A 22,423-nucleotide genomic window follows, 5' to 3' on the forward strand; every position below is an offset into this window, starting at 1 on the left:
TTTTTGGAGGGAGTGTGTTTGTGTGTTTCACAACTGGGAGGTTCATTTGGGATTTATTTTTTCATAGCTGGATGGAAAAGGAAGAACCAAACAGGAGGATTTTTCTTACATCAGGCATGTAAAACGTGCTTGACAGCTCACAACATCTGAGACCATCTCCTGAGGAACCAGGGAGATTCCAAAGGAATCTCCTGTGTTCCAGGCTGATATTATTATTAATGTGTTTGTTAGCTAATCTTTTCTGGAACCAACCTGCATTGCAAAGGGAATGGCCTTTATTACTATATCAGAAGAGCTGCCACAAAATATACCTTGTTGAATAAATTATATATATATATATAATATATATATAAAAATATAATTTTTATATGTATAATTTATAATTAAATATATAATTATATTTATTTTACTATAAATAGTAAAAGTTATTTTACTATAAATAGTAAAAATACTTAATAATCAGTTGAGGAAACATTATGTTGATCCCAGGAAAAGGGTATAGGAAGGTTGAAATGTCCAGACTGTGGCCACTGTGCTAATTCATGTTCAACATGACACTGATCCTTTCTCTGTGGCTATGACATCTCTGCTGCAAGCCCTGCCTCAGCTTCTGCAGGTGTTCTGCTGTCACCAGACAAACTGGAAAATGTGTGTTGACTTTGTCTGCGGGTTTGGCCTATTATTATTCTAAAGTAACCTTTGTCACCAAAGCCTCAAAGTAATAATTAACAGGCTTGTCTCTGGAAATCTGATGGGCATTGGACCGTGAGAAAATCTTGTTAACAGCAAATATTTCATATTGGATTGCATTTTGCTAAAGAGAATTTTAAATTGAACAATATAAACTTCACATACAATTATCAATTTCACAATGTAACCCCCCAGCAAGCTGAAACCTTGATTCATTTGCAACAGCATTTCTGCCTGTGATGAGACCAACCCAATTTCTAACAAGAAAATAAAGCCTGGATGCTGGGCTGTGAGGGCATGAACCCAAAACAGGCAGGCAGGGTTGGTGTTTAATGGTGTGTAATGCATTTAAAGATGTTTAAATGGATATATGCACATGGATGTGTGTACATGAATGGGGCAGGGTCTTGGGAAGCAGGATGCTGAAGGGTGAAGGCTTTGGACTTGCTTTGCCACCCTGACGAGGTCTCTGGTGTCAAGATGACCTCAAGGTGTGAGAAAGTCTCTTTTCCCAGCCCTGAGACTGAAGAAGGAGTCAGGATTCTTCTGTTCTGGTTTTCAAGGTTGTTTATTTTCTCTTATCTCTAATATTCTTTCTCTGACCTGCCGAGGTCTGTCCAGCAGGTCAGTCCATGGCACACTGATTGCCCTCAGAGTGGTGTTATCTTTTATACTCAAAACTACGTGTACATTATTTACAATTATTTTCCAATACCTATCACCTATGTTACACACTGAGTTTCTGCATTAAACCAATCCAAAAGTGCCAGCATCACCCAGAACATGGAGGCTAGGAACAAGAAATAAGAAGGACAGGGTACACCCAAATTCCTCCATCTTGGGACCCTGAGCCCCCATTCTAAAAACCCCAAAATTATACTTTTCACCCTGTGACAAACTAACCATCATTTTACTTAAACTTTCGTTGCTTTTAAATCCTCACATAAAGGTGGTAATTTTTTCCATGGGTCAAAATCAAAGTCACAGGTGTCTTGGGCTCTGTGCCAAGGTCTCTGAGCCCCCTGGCAGGGGCTGGAGCCATCCAGGGCAGCCAGAGGGATGTCCTGGGTTCTGACACCATCCCAGGGCAAATCTGAGGCATTTGGAAGGCAGGGCAGAGCCCCAGAATCTGTGCTGTACAATTTCAATGGTGGTAGCTTTATAAGGGAACTGCAACTCTTTTTTTTGGTACTAAGAGTAGTGATGGGAAAGAGGATGGGTCCAAAGAGAAGTGACTGGGCTGAGCAGGCACCAGACACAAAGGGTTGTTGCAGATGTGTTGTTGAGCACTTTCTTTGCCAGCTGTTTGGGTCCTGGAGGCAGGAAGGGGAGCAGAGCTGTGTGTGGTGCCCCCAGGACTCCTCTCACACAGCCAAACAAACAGGGAGGAATCTCTTAATTCCCTGAGTCCCTCCCAGCAGTTATTGCTGGCAGGGGCTGGGTTCCACTCTCAGGGGCCGTGTCCAGCTGTGTGAGCCTTGTCCAGGCCCCATTTCCCAGGCCAGGGTCTGCAGGCCACATCCAGGCTGGGGTTGATAGTATAGGGATAAAATGTTTCTAAAATCATGGTATATTCAGAGGAGTTAGAAAGAAAGTCAGGCTTAGTAGGCTCCGGGAAAATGTTAAGGGTAGGCCCTGGGAAGTGTTAGGCCTTGTGTTTGCTGGATCATGTGAAACTGCACCTGTGTAATCAGTATATGATAAATGATATAATTGTTAATGTGATGATTGCTTAGTAATTAGATATAATTATTGTTTAATCGTAAGAAGAATCATGAGAAACTGTGTTCAAGGGTTTGAGGAGGATCATGAGTTGGGTTTCAACCCATGCTTGAAATCAATGTATACAATAGAGCAATGTAAGTTTAATAATTAATATGTAAGTTTTACAATGATAGAATATAAAAATATGTTCATCCCAAACCCATGTTGGAGTCAGATTTGGGTCTGTGCACCCCTGACGCCCACTCTTCAATAAAAGCACCTGCATATAAACATTCTGTGATTATGTGTTCCTGAACACTAGCAAGGTGAGTGCAGGGTGCTGTGCCTCTAGACCAGAAACCCTGAGAACCTCATAAAATTCCATTTCTGTGTCTGAGAAGGTCCACCAGGAACAGGATCAGGAATTCCACAGTGTTCCGGGATTTTATGTCTCTCCTCAGCTTTCTGCAGCAGGCTGGTGATGCCCAGCTCTAGCAGAATGCTTCACTTCAAAGAGATTTTGTGTGTTAATTTGAAAAATGAAAATATGGGAGCACACAGTGCTCCAGAATGTGGGAGGGCCTTACTTTTTTTGAGATGAGTGTTTAATTTAAGAAGCTCTATTGAGACTGAAACAGATACTGTTTTGTTCTCTTGGAGATGTTATTTTAAGTGTCCTTTTCTAAACAATAGAAACTTATAAACATGGTTTAATTCACTTTTAGTCCCACCAGTGATTTATGCTGGTACACCTCAATATTAATATCAGGGTTTTAGTCCCTGGCTCCTTTCAAAGCTTTGGGAATCTCACTGTGTTCTGTTTGTCGCCTTGTCTGTCCCCCAACAGGCTGAGTATGGGAGGCATCATGAAAACACTGTTTGGCATGTTTCCATCTTGGTTTCTGACTGGATAAAACATTCCTCCCATAATATTCTGTCCTTAATGTTTTCAGCGGGGGAAGTTGTGACATGTTCCTTTCTGGAATTGCCTAAATGTTCCCAGAACTGAGCTGTTGCTCACCCTAATTCTATGAATTCTATCATTTTATTTTGCCTGGAAAGTCTTGTTAAGATGGGGCTTGCCCAGAAGAAGAGCTGAGTAAGGCACCATAAATCCTGGAGGTCTGAGCTCTCCAGTACAGCCTGGTGACTGAGTGGACCCCATATGACATCAATTTGATGGCCCAATCCCACTCCTGATGCCAGTCAGAAATTTCTTTGGTTTTAGTTGTGCCCTTTTTTGCTGGCTGCATCCTGACAGGAAGCAAAAACCCCTAAAGCAAAAACCCCTAAAGTGGCCACCCTTTATTTCCATAGAATGGAGTGGCAATTTTGGAAAGTGGCAGCTTGCTCAGTGAGATTATTCACCCAAGTCTTGCAGGACTATAATTAAAGGCAAACATTTGTAAATGACATTGCATGCTTGCCAAGCAGACAGCTCTCCAGATGCCAGTATTCTGTTATCTTCTCTCTTGGCACTTTTTCCAGTTTGTATTTCCCTCCCTCAGACTGGATGAAGGCTTTCTTATGTCGTTGTGGTTATTTCCTCCAAAGAATAAAAATATTAAACAACCTTAATGTCATTTCTAGAGCACAAACAGTACAACTCCAAGGCTCTGAATGTTTCTTTAAAGTTTAAAATGTCAGGTTTCATTTAGTTGGTTCAGTTGTCATTAGATGAAAATTGGTTTCTGTTTGTCCTGAGGCGATGTGGTGATGGCAAGAATGACATGGTAAAATTTATTTTGAGACTGTAAAACAAAAAGCCTGAGGATCATATCCCCTGCTAGCATAAGTCTTCTTACAGTAATTGGTAGTTCATTGATTTAGTCTTCCAAAAGAATTAAATGTCTGACTTGTCTGAAGCAAAAATTACAGCCTAAACATGCCAGTTGCAAAGGAAATGGAGGTATTGTTCTGTCAACACTCTTCACAAGAGTGGAAAGCATCCACATCTAAAAAATGCTTTCTGTGTGAAGAGCTTCATGCTTTTGTCATATTATTTCCATATTTAAAAGGGTATTGGGGATGAGCTGGAATTGGAGGTTTAGTAAGCCATTCTGCCTTCAATTTTCAGAGTAATTTGTTTGAATTTCATGCTGTGTTCCTGTGATTCAAATGTATGTTTCCTTCAAGATTAATTCTATTTAAAGATCAAATAAATATGTATGTTCTCTTGGCTAAAAAGAAGCTTTTAAAAATCCTCCACAGCTGAAAGAACCTTTTAGAACTGCTTTCTTGCCTGTATGTGGCAATGTTTCTAACTTAATCACAAAGACTAAACAATTTAGAATTTGCATTTTTTCAAGCTTTCAGGAAATGAAATGCTGCTCCCCTGGAAAAATACACTTTTTGCTAAGAGCAAGGGTTATCTTACAATTATCTTACAATTATTCAGTTCTTGCACTGAACTTTGGCCAGTGTTGGAGGTGGCAGAGGCCACTTTGAGCTCCTCAAATATATCAGGAAATGGAATTTGTGTCTGGAGCTATCCAGGAGCCATCTGGGCACTCCTGAGCTTGGGAGGTGCACAAGTGGCTTCCCAAGATCTGCTTAATAAAGAGTGTCTGTGCTCTAGAAAGCACACTGAGGTCTGATTTTTGTCTGGAGACAGCACTTTCCAGTCTGATTCACTGAATAATTATCAAAATGGGGTTGGTTTTTTGCCTAAGATTGTACTGAATCTTCAGTCCTGTGATGATGAGCAAAAATTAAATCTCATTTAGCTGCGATCCACCTGTGGGTTGAGCTTTGGTGTGCAGGTTTGGAGTTTTATTGCTGCTGCAAGTTTACCACAGAAGCTTTAAGGAGGCACTTCTGGGACTGTAAAAGACAAAAAATCAGGAATTTTCTCTCCCTGGGTAGTAGGATAACTATAGATAACCCATTTGTGTGCAGAGCTGCATTTGCTGTGCATGACCACTGCTGTTTCCTCCTCCCTTCAGATAAGGGTATTTAAACCTTGCACATCTGATTTTCCTCCCTAAATGGAGATGTGAATGCAGCACCTCATTCTCTGGCCTCTCTTCACTCTCTGAGTCTGCTCTCCACAAATAAAACTCCTCACAATTGACAGTTGCCCAAAAGCTGCTTTTCACATTTGGGCACATGACCCAACTGCTGAAGCAGCTGGTGTCTGCACTGTAAGAGGAATAACTCCAATTCAATCCACATATTTCACATGAAACCCAAGCATGGCATTTCTCCCTCCTGATCTTAAAGAGCACATTTATTCCCTTAAAATGCTGAATGTCTCATGAACCAAACCAAAGCTGTATGTGCCTATGGACAGAGGTGGATTGAGGAGACTTGCAAGCACCATCAGCCCTTGGTTTAGCTGAAGTGAGGATGATCTACAGCTGAGAATCTGAGGATGAGGATGGTTTAGCTGCAGTGAGGATGATTTAGAGCTGAGAATCTGAGGATGAGGATGGTTTAGCTGCTGTGAGGATGATTTACAGCTAAGAATCTGCCCTGCAGCTCTGCATTTGGGTGGAGTGCAAGCTGCAGACCCTGAGGGGGAGGGTGTGCTTGCAAGACACCAGGTTAAGCTGCTTGTGCAGACATTCCAAAATCTGCAAAAAATTAAAAACCAACATCACCCCCAATGAACATAATGGCTGATCTGTAAATACTTATGTTGTAAGACAAGGGAAAAGCAACACTGACAAACCTCAAGATTATTAGAAACAGGCTCTTCTCCTGTCTTTTGAGCGTTAAGAAATGTTTCCTTGGGTTTTTCACTGACTTCACTTTAGCTGTTAGTCCCTGATTAAATAAAGATGATGAAGTTCTCACAGCAATTCCTGGGTATTCGTAGAGAATCTTCATCTTTAGAGGAAATTTTGTGTTGCTTTGAACACACAAGAGGAACTGGAGGTCTGGATCCCTTTTGTTTTACCCAGAATGTGGCTTCAAATCCATAATTCCAAATCAAACACTTTGTGTTCTCTGAGAAGTGCTGTGAGGTTGGGCACTGTGAATGTTCCTATGGCTGCCAGCAGTCATTGCAAAAGATAGGAGGGAGATAATTGGGATTCCAAAGATTTCTAAGCTGGTAAATCAGGAGGGTAATATCTCAGTGATGGCACTGATGTTAGTGTTTAACAGAGAAATTTGTCTGAAATGAAGTGATGAATTCAACTCAGTGTATTTATATCGCATTGGGAATCAAAAATCGGCTCAAGCAGTGAAAGAGCTATGGAAAGAAACAGCTTGATATAAATAAGAAAAAAAGTTTCTTATTCTGTCTTTGCAAGCAAGAAGTCTCTTAAATGTCTGAACAATTTAGTCACAAAGATGAAACTCACTGTGCTTCAGCTGGGATAAAGTCATGACCAAGTAAATATTCTGACTACACCCTGACAGGCTGGGTCCTCCCAGGCAGCCACAGGCTCTTGTCCATGGATCTGTCTGACTGAATCTGCTCTAATCTTTGTTTTGGGTTGAAGCAGAAGGAGAATCCAAAATTAATGATCATTAATGGTGCTAGGAAGCTTACTGACTATTCAAACAGTGGTAGAGCTCCACATTTATACAAGTCCTTAAGTGATTAAAGCATCCAAGTTCCTCTGGCTTTTCAATGGTTTGGACATTTAAGTTGCACAGTAATAATAATAAAGTGACATGCAGAGTTTGTAAAAACATTAAAGCATACTCAGACTGGTTTAGCCTTGAAATTCTCTAGAGGCTGGAATGAAGAAATCCTCAAGATCACTTTGTATAGCAACAACATGTTATCCAAACATATTTTATTCATTTTAGTACTCTAATAGCCATCTGTGCAAGACAGAATCATCCACATAGAGGGAAAAGCATGGGCTTGATTGCCTGTCAGATACAGCAACTGTGATTTTCCTTAATTTTTCTTTGGAAGTCACTGATGTGGGTTTTTCAGTGTCATCACTCAAAACTGTAGAAACTTATCTCACATGCTGATAACTTAATTGCTAAATGAAAAGCTTTCCAAGACAAAGTTTTAAAAGATGTGTTAGAGATAGATAGAAGCTGCTGTTTGTTTTCAAGATATGTAAATAAAAGCCTTCCTGGTAGTTCCTGTGAATTTATGAGTCTGGGATACACTGATTTGGCTGAGTCATAAAAGTGCTTTCAATATTCAGGAGTAAAATGAATGCTGCTGTGTCACTTTCGAGGCAATATTTTTATAGCTTAGAATTTGAACCCTCTATCTTCCTGACAGAAAAATACTCTTGTTTACATGTTCTAGGGCTGCTCTTTGCCAGAAAGGATGTCCAGACTAGAATTTAAAGTCTGGTATGTGTCATGTTGGGACAGAGACATAGACTCTGCCCTTCACAGGCTCAGCAAAGTTGTGCTGTGCTGGCTAGAACAAAATTTCTATTAAAAACCAATTCAAAATCCAAAATTTGTTACAGCTCATAGTCTAAGAAGGTTGTGTCTTATGCTCAGGGCTTTATGTCATTTTACAGTTCCTCTTTTTGTGTTATGATGCAAACATCTAGTGCAGAATGGTGTGGGGTAAATCACAATCCCAAAGGTTTCTGTGCAAGGTGTCACTGGATAGGCCTTGAACTGTTATCCTAGGCATTCACAGATTTTTGCTTGAAGCAAATAAGAGGGAAAGCACCTTAAGGTGCAGTCTGAAAAAGAAGAGCAGTCTGGGTGAAGAGAATAAAGGATTTTTATCCTTAAGTGTCTGAGATAAATGGTAGATAGTGGAATCTAGGCTGAAACAAACCCTGCTGGAAAAGGGATGTGAAAAGGAGGAACTTTTTGCTAAAGAGGTTTATGCTCTTTAATGTGGTGTTTAGACTTATGCTTTTTAATCTTTGTAGTCTGTGCATTGCCACTGGACAGGGGAGAAATATCTGCATTAAGGAAAAACAAATCATCTCCCAGATCAATCTGAATTTTCACTCCAGACAATGTTTAGATGACTTGACTTTAGTTTTGCCACAAAACATTCAATGTAATAAAAAAAAGAAATGTGACTTTGCTGAAATCTGCCCGATACTCTTTTGTAAACAGCAAATTCCCTTCCTCAGACAAGGCAGTGATGGAGAATTCCATCTGCATCTGTTGCCAGCCCCCTGAGACACAGCAGAAGGTCAGACTGGACAAGATCATGGCCCCTGAGCCAAAATGATGCTCATTATCAGGCAAACAAATATTTTCCTCCCCAAGCAGAGCTGGACAGTCAGGAATTCTGACCTGGGAATAGTTTATTCCACACTGCTCCAGTGCTGAATATTTCAGTGCTGTGAAAAAATGTGTGTGACTTTTTCCAACCTCCTTTTCTTATTGTTTTTATTCCCCATCTGAGGAAGCTCGTCCAAGAATTTGATGGACAAACATGTTTTGAGGAAGCAGTAAAAAGCTGGGGCTGAACAGTGGGTGGCCTTTGAGTGTGATGAGTGGCCTTACAGCCCATGTCTGATCTCACCATGTCAGGGTGTTTAGGAAATGATGTCAGGGAGTTGCTCCGAGGACTGGCTTTGTGCCTGGCCATCCTCTTTTATTGCATTTAATGCAAAAATATTTCCCCTGCTTTGGTGCATGGCTACATTCAGATTTTCTTTCAAATGCTGCTGCTACATTTACCTGATTTTCATGGAGCATCACCACCTCAAAATCAGAATGAATCCTTGTAAAAGCATTTTGCAAGAAAACTTCAGATTAGTGATCCCCAAATGGTCCTTTTAGGATGGAAAACTATCACTTTTTCCAGGAAGTTGAAACATATACATTTTTAACTAATTAAATTGGGACTTGGATTAATTTTCCCCCACATCATGTCACAGTTGCTGTAGCTTTGGAATAGCTGAAAATCAAGTTTCATAGGGGTTGGAATTGCTGTGAACAATTTTATATTTAGGTTTATTGTCGCAGACATCTTTTCATTAAAAATCCTTTCTTAGGATTTTTCCTTCTGAGAATCTGAGAGGCCTCAGGAACAAAATGCAAACAATGGTTATCTGCTGCTGTGGAATGCAACAGGTGCAGCTGAGATTGGTCTCATGTGGTTGTTTGTAATTAGTGGCCAATCACAGTCAGCTGGCTTGGACAGAGTCTGAGGCAGCTGCCTTTGTTATCATTCTTTTCTTTTCTATTCTTAGCTAACCTTCTGAGATGAAACCTTTCCTTCTATTCTTTTTAGTATAGTTTTAATGTAATATATATCATAAAATAGTAAATCAAGCCTTCTGAAACATGGAGTCAACATTCTCATCTCTTCCTTCACCTCAAAACCCCTGTGAACACCATCACAGTTTATATCATCAGTAGAGACCCAGGGCTCTCTCCATGTCCCAGCACCATGGCACTGGCAGGGTGATGTCTGTGCACTGCCCTTTGGAAGGACCTGAGCTCTGCTTCCAGGGGAGCTTGGACATCTGGCTGAGAGAATCTGATGTTCCCTGAGGTGAATCCTGTCCTAAGAATGGCATCTCTGATTGCTGCTGCTGCTGGGGAAAAGCCACACAGATTGAGTTTAGAGAAGGGAATAGGTCCAAGGGGAAGAAGGCAGAAGGCAAAGGCTGGGTTCTGGTAAATTCAGTGAAAATCAAAGTGTTCTTCTCAAACAAGGCAGCTTTTCTCTAGAGGTGTTATGGATGTGCTGCAGTTCTGGAGCATCACAAACTCAGATGGTGCAGCAAGAGTTGATTTGAGGTGGTTTGTCCTTGTCTGAGGGCTCTGGGAGAACAGCAAATCTCTCACCGGAGTCTGCAGCGATTTCTGGGCTGCAGTGGCAGAGGGCTGGCAGAGCTTCAGCAGAGGCTTTGTCAGGAGGTTCAGGAGGAGGTCAGCCCTAGGGCCCATCACTCACTGAGCCCTGCCCAGCCCTGTCAGCATTCTGGAGAGAGCAGCACAGCTGCTCCAGGGGTCAGGTGAAACCCACAGGCAGCCAAGATACACACACCACGTTGCCCAGTTGCAATTTTTGGGGTTTTTTCTTCCAAAATGTTGATTCAGATCCTCCCCAAACACACGTGTCCCACAGGCAGGGCAGGGCTGAAACCCATGGACTGAGCATTAGTCACCACTAGCTCCAAACTGAAAAAGGAAAAAAAGAACACTATAAAAATGTTGTGATGCATTTGGTTTTGTAACAGGATTTAGCAGAGACGGAGGAGGGGAAAGAAGCATTTCTCAATCCTCAGATAGCTGAGTTTTCTTTTACACAAGGCTGGAGCTCTGGCATGTCCTTCCCCTTGCTCCTGTGCTGCTCAGTTTCTCTTGAAGCAGTACTGGGCATTATCTCATTTTCAAAAACTCATGCTGCTGGATGATGGGCCCAGAGCTTTCAGAGGAGTTGCACATCCTGAGCTCAGGGTGGACAGACAGAAACCTGGGGCTAAACTTGCCCAAAGTCCCCTCCTGATCTCAGCAAGTGTCAGAACTCAGTGCATCCCTCTGGGTGTCCAGAGTTGCTGGGACCCCGCTGGGGGGCTCAGAGACCCTGGCACACAGTCCAGAGCACCTGGGGATTTGATTATGACCCCTGGAGCAAGTTACCAGCTTTGTATGAGGACATGAAAGTCACAGAGGTTTGAATGGTGTAATAATAAAATGATCACAGGGTGAAAATGCAGATTTTAGGATTTTTGGTATGGGGGTTATGGGGACAAGATGGAGGAACTTGGGCGTGTCCAGCCTTCTTTCTTCTTCTTCTTGTTCTCCATTTTCTGCAGTGATGTTGGCGCTTTGGGATTGGTTTAGAGTAGAAGTGCACTGTCTAACACAGGTGATGGGTATTGGGAATTAAGTGTAAATATGTTATATGTAGTTTGTAGTATAAAAGGACAACACCACCTCAGGGGCGGTCAGAGTGCCTGTGGCTGCCCTGCTGAGCAGACCTCAGCTGGGCAGAAAGAAAATTTTATAGATAAGAATTAATAAACAACCTCAAGACCAAAAAGTGAAGAGTCCAGACTCGTTCTTCAGCTGCAGAGCCGAAGCAGAAACACCCTGCACATCTCGGGGCAGCAATCATCAACAGCAACCTGAGAAGCAAGGGCTGGATCAGTCAGGTCACATCTGACCCTGGGGTTTTTTTTGATGCCCCCTGTGGGGTCACTTCTTTTTTTCCACTCCACAGGCAGATCTTTTTCAGCCACAACAGGGTTTAAAAGTCTTTTTGCATGCACTGGAGTATCCAGTGCAGTTGGGCTTGGTCCTTTTGCTTCTTGGGGCTAACTGCAAATGCTTTGGCACACAGCCTGCTCTGGGGAGAGCTTCTGTGGCCATGCCAGCACAGCTGGGGTTTATCACAGGATGGACAGCCCCATTTACCTGTTCAGCTCCATGACCACAGGGTGCTGTCTTTGCTGCCCTCGTTTAGATGAGGTTGGTTCAGTGTCAGCTGCAGCCAAAGCTGAATTTTCCCATCCATGTTCAGAAAGAATTGCCTTTCCCCTGCTCCCTACACTGTCTCTGCAGGAGTTGTCTCAGGATGATGTGAGGGTGGGAGAAGAGAAGAAAATGGAAACAATTCTCAGCTCTGACAGAAATCAACCTGCTTTAAAGAATTTAAGGGCATGGTGACTGGGCTTAAGCAGATCAGTCTGATAATGCCTGCCTCTGTAGGTCTCATGCGCAAGCAAAGGTGGATTATTTGTCATGCTAGAGCTGGGTTCTTTAAAGGATGCTGGAGAAAAGAAGCTCTAAATACTATAGAAACCTTTGAAAATCTTAGTTGCAAACAATTACTGCTCTTCTGTCTTCTTCCCTTGACTGAATCTCTATATAATCTCTGTTATATAGGCCCTGTGTATTCTCTGAATAATGAGGGTCTCTGAGACAGTTGACAGACCCTAATCTGTTAAAAATCATCTTTCCCTTTTCTTGGACATCTGAGATCATCCAAGAATTAACGTTTTTTTACAGTGCAGCTTCAGCTAACACCTGTGAAGACACACAGCTAATTAATTAACCCTCTGAATGTCTTTCTCCCTATCTCTAACCAATACTGCATAACCTTTAGTTAATGAATATTTGTAATACTCACACCAGGAGATGCATGTTCAGAGCTAAGGGGAATTTTTCTCCTTTAGCTAAATTACTCCAAGAGTCAATGCATTTATCAATGCACAATCAGTTACCTGCTGGACTTTCAGTGGTGCATCTGGTCTCAAATAAAACCCATCCTTTCTTTTTTAATTTTTTTTTAATTTTTGGGAATTGTGGCAGAACAACACACTAACCATTTCATGGCTCCAGTGAAATGAGTGTCTGGTGTCTCCCATGGTTCACATTGTTTTGCAAAACTCCTTCATGGGGATGCATAGCTGGTGAAATAAATTACTTGGAGTACTCTCAGATTGTGTTGCAGGAGTCCTACAGGAATATCCCCCATCACAATTTTCATTGCTGCTTGGATGAGGGGCTAGGAAGGCAGGAATGGGAATTCTGTAGGATCCAGACTGGGATAGGATTGCAAGCCAGTTGACCAGGTTGCTCCGTTACAAATAAAGGGACCATTAAAAATCAGGAAAAAGGGGTTTGTGAGCCACTCTATTCCTCGCAGCATCAGTGTCTGGATGTCAGATATTTCAACTGCACAGCAAGGATGGGAGGTGACACAACCAGACTTCTGCCATGCAAATGAAAGCCTGGTAGGACAATGAGGGCATCAGGGCTTTCAGCAGAGCCAGGAGGCCCTGAAACCTCCAACCTCCCTTCCAGACTGTGCCCAGCCCAATTAGAGCTCTGAAGATGGTGTTTATTTCATTGTGTACTTGTGTGAGGGGAGAAATGGGGAGAGCTCTGCTGCCCCATTTGGGATGCTCCCTGCAGGCACAAATACTGCAACAACTGCTTTTATTGTGGGGCTGTGTCAGAAACAGGGTGGCTGCCAGGCATTAATGGTGTGTAATGGGATCCTGTAGTAACTACGATTAAATGTTTCCTTGGAAATGGGAAGATATTTCTCTCCTTCACAGCACAGATGATGCAAGATGATCCTGAGAAAAAGGATTGGGGTTAAACCATTGTGTTTGCAAAGGAGGAGGTTCTGGTGGAACTCCCAGCCCCAGTGCTTGGGTGCTCAGGCAGCAAGAGAGAGAAGGGATTGGGACTCCTGAAGTGCCTGGATCACATCTCCTGTCAGTGTCTCCTCCTTGGAATTCCTCTGAGAGTAACTGGCTTGATCCTCAGCTATCCTAAATTGGCAACATTATATTGTCACAGACATACTTTATGAAAACTCTTTTCCTTAGGATTTTTCCTCCTGAGAAGCTGAGAGGCCTCAGGAACAAAATGCAAACATTGGTTGTCTGCTGCTGTGGAATGCAACAGGTGCATCTGTGATTGGCACATGTGGTTGTTTCTAATTAATGGCCAATCACAGTCAGCTGGCTCAGACTCTCTGTCCAAGCCACATGCCTTTGTTTTCATTCTTTCCTATTCTATTCTTAGCTAGCCTTCTGATGAAATCCTTTCTTCTATTCTTTTTAGTATAGTTTTAATATAATATATATCATAAATCAAGCCTTCTGAAACATGGAGTCAGATCCTGGTCTCTTCCCTCTTCCTGAGACCCCTGTGAACACGGTCACATTAGATATACTAACTGCTGGGAGCATTGTAGAAAAATATATTTTTAAAATTTTTAATATATTTTCTTTTTAATTTCTATTTTTACATGCTTAGGGCAACCAAAAATGCTTAAAGACCCCCACAAGGACTGCAGAATAATACATTGAAATAGCACATTTCTAACTTGTGTTGGGGGAATTGTGGCTTAGATAGATAAAAATATTCCCAAGAATTTACTATATGGCATAAGTGGTGAAAATCACAAAGCCCAGAAGAGAGCAAAGAGCTGAAATGAGCTCTGGGCTGTGCCTCAGTGTCATTGTGTCTCATCTGAGCCACACAGTGACAGTCACCACAGAAGGTATTATAATGACATTAATTCTTTAATTTATTAATTTATTAATTAATAAAAGAAACAGAATTGGTGGCATTTTCTTACACTGTTCTTTAGCCCCAGAACTCCCGGGTTCTTAGGGGGTTTAATCAGAAAGGATTTATCAGGGAGGATCCTGGAGAATTTGGTGGCTCTGGGGGAAGCAGGGAGGTTCTGTTTCTGAGCTCTGCTGTTCCACGTTTGCTTTGGACCCCAGCACTCAGCAAATGCTGATCTCATCCATAAATTTTGGCAGTTGGCAAATGCTGCTCTGTTTTTCCTCTGAGGACTTTGTGAGATGCAAGACACACTTCAATTAAAAAATGGCAATTTAATGTGGTTATTTTTATCAAAACAAACCAAATAAGATATTCATAATACACAGCAGTGCTTAATTTCTTTCTAAAACCAATTAAAGTTTTGGCTTCCACTAGTGACAGAAAAGTTTGGACAGTTCTAACCCCAATGGCTCCATTTATCCCTCATTTATTATTCTGAGAAAATAACATTTTGAAAGGAAAAACAAACTAGACATTATTAATGCCAGAACTGCCAGGAAATGGGATATAAAATGGAATCTGGCCCACGTGGATGTGGATGTGTGCTATGAAAACCATGAAAACATGAAAACCAAGTGGCCAAATGATGTCCACCCCTGCAGCCAGGTGGATTCACATCTCTGAGGTGCCATTCCATGTCAGAACATCCAGGGAGGCTCAATGAATCTGTCCATGAGGCTGATGAGCATCTTGTCCGTGCTCAGTTTTCCTCCTGGGCACCTTTTTTGTTACTCAGATTTTTATTGAGGTCTCTTAATAAGCTTTGAATTTTCTCTAAATGCAGACACGTGAGAATTCCTGACAGGAGAGCAGTGTCATGCAATGATCAGTTGCTTGTTTCTCAAAAGGCATTTAAAATGTCAGCTGCTATTTAATGAGAAAAGCCTCATGCCCAGAATATAATTTCCTTAAGGAGAATGGCTGCAGCTCCATGAATTCCATGCTGTGAGCTGATTTCAGGAGCCATCACCCAAACCAGCCCAGGTTTTGAAACCATCAGCTGAGCACTGAGGTGGCTCTTTCTCTGAAAATGAGTTCATCTGGCACTGATTTGTCAGAGTCACGTCAGAGGGATGGATGCCTGTGGTGTGCAGCCATGCTTGGGTTGCACTCCTGCTATTTGGGGGTGATAATCTTTAATTGCCAAAGGGCAGAGAGAATTCCATAGCTAAGGAACACAGCTCCTTCCTCTGCTGCTGATGGCAGACAGGACAGACTGCAGGAGATCTGGGGTCTCCTGACATTTTGAGATGAGATGGAGTTACTTATTCTGCTTTTCTAATGCTTGGATATAGGATCATCTCCACAGTGTTGAAATTGAGGGTTATTAAACTGTGAAAGAGCAGAACTTCTTTGCTATCTTCTCAGCCAGTCAGGAGGAGCAGTGACTGACAGGAGAGTGTCAGGAGCAGTCACTGGGGTGAACCCTGCAGGTTCCACACCAGTTAGGGATGGAGTGTTGGTGGGAGGTTCCCTCTCCATTCAGCAGGACACCTCTGCCAAGGATTTTGTGCTGCAAAATGCATCCCTGTGGCTTTCCCATGGTCCAGGAAACAGAGAGGTTCTCCCTTTAGTGCAAGGTGTAATCCAGGGAGGAGCAGGGAGACATCCCAGCCATGCTCTGGTGGGAATCTGCATGTGGATAGAGATGGAGCCAGGAAAGGAGGGACAAATAATTCTAACAGGAGAGCCATGAGACCCAGAGAATGAAAAGTGTGCTTCACAAAGGGATGTTCTCTTGAGGTCTCTGCAGTGACCCAGGCTGTTGGTGAAGGAGGGTTTCCAATGTGTCAGCCAAAGGAATGGCAGGGATGCCTTGGAGTGGCTACCTAGAACAGAGGCTGGACAAATTTAAGATAATAAAGTGGGTATTTATTAAAGGCCTTTAACAGGTTCACCTTGGGCAGTGCAGGAGCCTGGCAGAGGCTACTCCCAAGATGGACAATGGTCACGAGTTTCTCAGACAGATATAAGTTTGGTCTGTTTGCATATCAAAGGTTCATTCCCCAATTATAGCTTCAGGTAATGAAGTTACATTCCCCGTTTTCTCCCCCCACAATTCACTTTTGTTTGTACTTTTTGGGGCCTGGGGCTCTAGGCTGTCCTTCAGTTCCAAGCCCAGAGGAATTGTTTTGTCTGACCAAAGTGTGAAGACAGTAGTTAACACTTTATATGAAGTGTAGAGTTATGCACTATTGTAGCACAGGATTTGAAAAATATAAAGGCTAAAATCTTAAGGCTGCATTCCCCTCCTTTAGAGGCTTGACAAGGAGAATCTCAGAGCTCAGGTGTCAGCAGCATCAATTCCTGCTGCTTTTCTTGACTGGAAGGATGTAGGGGGACGCAGTATGGATAAATGAAGGTAATGTAGAATGTAATCTTATCCCCCAACGAGTTGCAGCTGGAACCAATTACTAAAGATTAGGAACAGGCCTGATCTTTACAGGCCACACCTGTAGCCAATAAGAACAAGTGGCATAAGAGAATGGATTGGTGAGGTCTGGAGTTAGAGGAATCTGATGGCTGCTACAAGGACCAAGAACAGTCAGTGCTCAGAGGAGCTGCCTACAGAAAACTTTGAGGTGGTACAAAACTCTGAGACTATGGAATCCTTGCACCATAATGATAATAGAACTCAATATATATAAGACAATGTTGCACCATTAATGATAAGAGAACTATTGTAATATAAGACAACAGGAGGATGTTGTGATCATTTTGGGAGTGGAGTCTCCAGCAATCTCTGGTTTGCTTTGCTAGGACCTCTGTGAAGATCCCCACCTGCTTGTGGATGGAATGAGCTCCCACGACTTCCACCAGGGCAAGCTGGGGAACTGCTGGTTTGTGGCTGCATGCTCCTGCCTGGCTTTGAGGAAAAGCCTCTGGCAGCAGGTGGGTGATTGGAGTGTGTGGTGCAGGAAATAAAACTGATAAACCAAGCTAACTTTGGTTGTTTTTCTCCCTAGGACTAACAAGGGGTGAATTTTGGTGGATTCAAATCTTCCCTTTCTTTAACGTGTTCCAGGGCAGTCTGCCCTGGGAATAAACTTCAGCACAGTGCACTTGCTGAACTTCCCCTTTGTGAAAAGTGGGTATTTTATGATTGGCTTTTCACGAATATTAAAATGAATATGGTATGTGTTATGTTAGAAAGTTATGATGTATTCATTTTCTTAAGTAGTGTGTTAAATATAGTTTGAGGTTATAACATAATGTTAAAATAGAAACTATGTATGTGGGATATCATTTTAAAGAAAGGAATGAGGTATTCACATGGAGACAGCCGCCACAGGACACCTAAATCTTTCAGAGAAAGAGAATTTATTGCTCCTTTATCAGGAGAAATTAACTTCTCCTCACCTTACTCAGCCCTGAAGATCTGTCAAGATTCATAGGAAGACGTTGACACTGACCAGACAGAATCCTGTGTTTGGATGGAATTTATGCATCATGTATGAGGTGTATGAATATGCAACAGGCTGTTGCTTTTAAGGGTTAATCCTCTGTTAACGTGGGGCCTTTTTCAGGCTTATTTTGGCCAGAAAAGGTACCCAGACCATCCATAACTCTTTGTTTTTATTGTCTCATATTGTCCTATTCCAAATTGTCCAAATTTTTATTACTCTAATTATATTATATTTTTACAACCATTTTATTACTATTAAACTTTTAAGATCCTAAAACCAAGTGATTTGGCATTTTTCCCACCCTTCCATGGTTTCTCAGGTGATTCCAGACTACAGTGAGCAGGAGTGGGACCCCAAAAGCCCAAGGAAATACGCTGGGATTTTCCGTTTCCGCTTCTGGCGCTTTGGAGAGTGGACGGAGGTCGTGGTGGATGATCTGCTGCCCACTGAGAATGGCAGGCTCATCTACTGCCATTCCACCGTGAGGAATGAATTCTGGAGTGCTCTGCTGGAGAAAGCTTATGCTAAGTATGAGCTGGTTTGTTGTCCTTGTGGTCCTCAGTGTTGTCCCTTTGTCCGTTTTGTCCTTCAATTCTGTCAGACTTTCCATAGGTTTTAGTTTTGCTGCTGGCAGAGAACCTAAAAAAGACTGCAAGCTCCTTTAATCTCTGTTAAAATAATAAATTACTGCAATACTCTCTTCTTCAGCAGCCCAAATCCTTAAGGATCCTAGAAACCAGAGAAGATTTATATGCAGTTTGTTCAGGCTTTTTTGCTCTGTTCTTATATGTGATTCTGTTCATTTATGTGATTTCTTACCTTTGGGGCTGAGCACTGTTGTATCAGTGCAACATTTGCCTTAGGACAAGGATCTTGTCTGTTTAGACCAGTTAAATATTAAAATGGGTAAAAATATCTGAGGAAATGCTATGTGCATTTCATACTCGTGGTAAGTCCTTATTTATATTTAAATATTCACATATTTATACTAATATATTAATGTGCGATGATAAAAACATTTATATTTAAATATTTGCATTAATAACACCAAGATACCACACCTCTGGCTCTCTCCACCTCTATTTTGTTCTGTTCTTTTTTGTTCTGTTTTTCCCTGGTGAAACACAAACATGTTCTCTACATTCAAGCCAAATTAGAGCACTTGTTCCAGCCCCCTGTAAATTGAGAATGTTCTGTGTTGCCCCCAGGCTGGCTGGATCCTACCAAGCCCTGGATGGAGGCTGTGCTGCAGAAGCTCTGGTGGATTTCACTGGAGCAGTGGCAGAATCCATCAATTTGGAGGAGGGCAAATATGGTGAGGTTATTCCTGAGCAGATGAAGCTGTTTGAAGACTTGATGAAAGTGCATAAAAGAGGAGGGTTCATCAGCTGCTCCATTTCGGTGAGTACAGAGAGATGGATTTTAAGGGTTTATTTCAATGAAAATATTCTGGAATAAATACCATTATTAGGATATTGAGTATGTCCTTCCTTTGCATGTTTGGAAAAGCTTTGTATGGAGAAATCTAGCAAGTGTTTCCAGCTCCAGGAGCTACTAAATACAATCACAACTGCTTGTGCCGCCACTTCACTGTGCGTCTGAAATTCTTTTTTCTGAATGGTCACTGTTGTGGATTGACCTGAGATAAATCCACCCACATTTACACAGCAGATAGCAGCATTCAACTGCTTTATTTCTTAGAGAAAACACTTCTGTCATAGAGCTGCTGAGACCTCTTGACTTTGGTTGTGCCAGTGCAGCCCAGGGTAACAGTGGAGCTGAGCTGAAGGGCTGGGCTCACCTGGTTATTCAGGTATTTGATATTAATTGATATTTCAGCTATTTGATATTGAATATATGCAATATAGTCAATATCTTGAATAATCTCCCCACTGGCATTAACCTGCAGAGCTTGCCTGTGCTGGCTCAGGTATCTCAGTGCCCACATTAGAAGCCCTGAAGTTCCCTTAGTCAGTAGAGAGGGGATGGTTTGTGAGGAAGATTTACCCCTCTCCAGTCCTGTGCTAGAAGATGGATGAATAACAGCTCCCAAAGGATGCTCTGTGCTTCACAAAGCACCTATGGCCCAGCCCCTGGCCACAGGAAGCAAACATTGACTGAATTCCCCTTCTAAGTCTGCAATGTCAGGCCCTGGCTGGATGGTGTGAAATCCTCATCTGGTCCACAGTTATTATCACATCTGAAGGGCTAACAAACTGCAATGGCACCTGAATATTTCCTTAAAAATTGCTTTAAAATGATTTTTTTAATCATTTATAATGAACCATTAATCCAGCAGCCAACAGAAAAGGGATCATTTTGTAGGAGCTGAGGGTTGGCATCTAAGTGCACTTTAGCATCTTCCTCCCACAATTCCTGCTTCAGTTTAAGGCATTAGCTGATGCTGATCTTAGTTAAATCACTTAAACATTTTGCTTTAATTTCCCTCTCTGTGAATGAAGATGATTCATTCAGAAATTCTTAGGAGTATGAAGAGAGTTGTGGAATTGTCAAGAACAGCAGAAAATCAGCTGGTTTTGGGGGTTCCTGAGAATGTTACCTGTTGATCTAGCCCTGGTCCTGCATCAGGGCCTGGCACCAAAGAGGAACACCTGGTGTGGTCTCAGCTCTCTTCACAGAAGGCAGGAGGCACAAGCTTTACCAAATCCACGCAGCATTTTTCCACATTCACAAATCCACACAGGATTTTTCCTGGGAAGGCAGTGAGAAGCATGGAGAGGAGAAGAGAAAACAGTTCTTATCTCTATTCTGTGCTCCTGTTGTGGAATATGTTAGGAAGATTGTTTACCTGAAGGGATTTGTCAGTTGGATTCTGCTGAGGATTATTTTCATTCCTTGGCCAATTGGCCAAAAGCTGTGTCCTGGCTGTCTCAGACAGTCATGGGGTTTTCTTTAGTATCTCTTTAATAGAGTATAGTATCTTTTTAGTATAGTTGTAATATAGTATTAAGTAATATAGGTTAGTTTTAATAAAGCAATTGTTCAGCCTTCTGAATCAATGCCAATCATTCCCCACATCAGGGGCATCCTGAATTTGATATACCTGGCACCTTTTGTCACACAAACTTTACCCTGAGATAGAACAGGGACTGTCCCTTCCAGCAACATCAGGAAACAGCTCAGAAACAAAAGCTTCAAGGTCTTTGGGTTTTGTTTTACCTTTTTTTCATAATGCCTGAATTTTTATTTGCAAGAATTCCATCTGATTTGCTCAGAGCAGACTGCATTGTGTGAATTGTTGCTGCAGACATTGTTTCCAGAATGATGGGCTGCTCCCAAATGCTAGAGCAGTTCTGTTTGTTAACAAGAATTTACTGAGGTGATTGACCAGGACACAAGGAGCTGTATTTTAAAAAGCAATTAATTGGGCAGTTGTAGTGCTTTCACTGATTCCTGGCATTATGTTTCTGCCTTCCAAATTAAACACAAATGCTTCTAAACATTGTTTACAGAGAGGCCATTCCTAAATTTGCCTACATTTGTCACTTTTTGATGTAATATACACCCAGTGGAGCTTGCTAGGTGCAGAATATTTAATACTCAAGTGGCTTCATTGCTGCCTTACAAACATGTCATCATTTGCCTTGGATTACAGAATGGCCCAGAGCAGCACCATTTGGAAATCTGAACAGACAGGAGATGCTTCAATATCTCATTTGAATAAAGAAATAAATAAGTATCTGCAGAATGAGGTGGGAAAGGCCAGCAGTGAGAAAAGCCTGGCGGGTGATAAAGGCAGCAGGAGAAGTTACAGACTCCCGTGCTGTCAAGGACTCTTTGTTTGCTTTTGGTTGTGAAAAATGCCAGTGAAAGTGTTACACAGGAGTGAGCCCAGAGCCAGGGGATGTCAGCCAGGCTGGGGGAACACTTGAGCTGATTCTCTGGGAGCTGCTGTCAGGGAGAGGCACAGAGGCCTTGGTGACACTCTCACAGTTGCCAGCCCATCTGTCAGCTCCAATTTGATAGGAATTTCTCCTTCCCCCCCTTTTATTTTATGTGATTTCTTACCTTTGGGGCTGAGCACTGTTGTATCAGTGCAACATTTGCCTTAGGACAAGGACCTTGTCTGTTTAGACCAGTTAAATATTGAAATGGGTAAAATCATCTGAGGAAATACTATGTGCATTTCACACCTGTGGTAAGTCCTTATTTATATTTAAATATTCATATATTTATACTAATATATGAATGTCTAATTATAAAAACATATTTATATTTAAATATTTGCATTAGTAACACCAAGAGACCACACCTCTTGCTCTCTCTACCCCAGCCAAGGCTTGATTGAGCATTAATTAGGTAATTACAAGTTTACACACAAGGATCTGAACTGTGTCAAATCTTTGTCCAAGGGAATGAATGTTTCCAGGCCCTGTGGGTGATAGATGAGAGAGACTCAAGGGTGGCTTGGCTGGATTCAGTGAGGGTGAGGAGAATCTGGATCCAGCACCATCAAAACAACTCCAACATCTTTGTATGGTGCTGCTTTTCTGGGTTTAGATCAGGAGATTTGGATGCATTAAATGAAACTGTCCTCTTTTTCAGAGCTTGACTACTTTTTTGTATTCTTAGATCAGCATCTGATCAAGCCTCAGTCATCAAACAGGACAGCTTAGGGTTAGTTTAGGGACAGCCTGATCACTGCTGGAAAC

General features: G+C 42.0%; 1 protein-coding gene across 1 annotated transcript in view; it reads left to right on the plus strand.

Annotated features, from left to right (window-relative positions):
• The window catches only part of CAPN6 (calpain 6), a 56,833-nt gene that overhangs the window by 19,459 nt on the left and 14,951 nt on the right, over positions 1-22,423 (plus strand). Inside the window, exons 4-6 of the mRNA XM_054289762.1 lie at positions 17,104-17,235; positions 18,070-18,278; positions 18,959-19,151. Of these exons, the coding sequence (XP_054145737.1) occupies positions 17,104-17,235; positions 18,070-18,278; positions 18,959-19,151 (534 nt within the window). The remainder of the gene's footprint in view (positions 1-17,103; positions 17,236-18,069; positions 18,279-18,958; positions 19,152-22,423) is intronic.

This window comes from Melozone crissalis, unplaced genomic scaffold, assembly GCF_028551555.1.
Source record: "Melozone crissalis strain CALT ecotype California unplaced genomic scaffold, PUWL_Pcris_2 ptg000068l_1, whole genome shotgun sequence".
NCBI classification, from domain to species: Eukaryota; Metazoa; Chordata; class Aves; order Passeriformes; family Passerellidae; genus Melozone; species Melozone crissalis.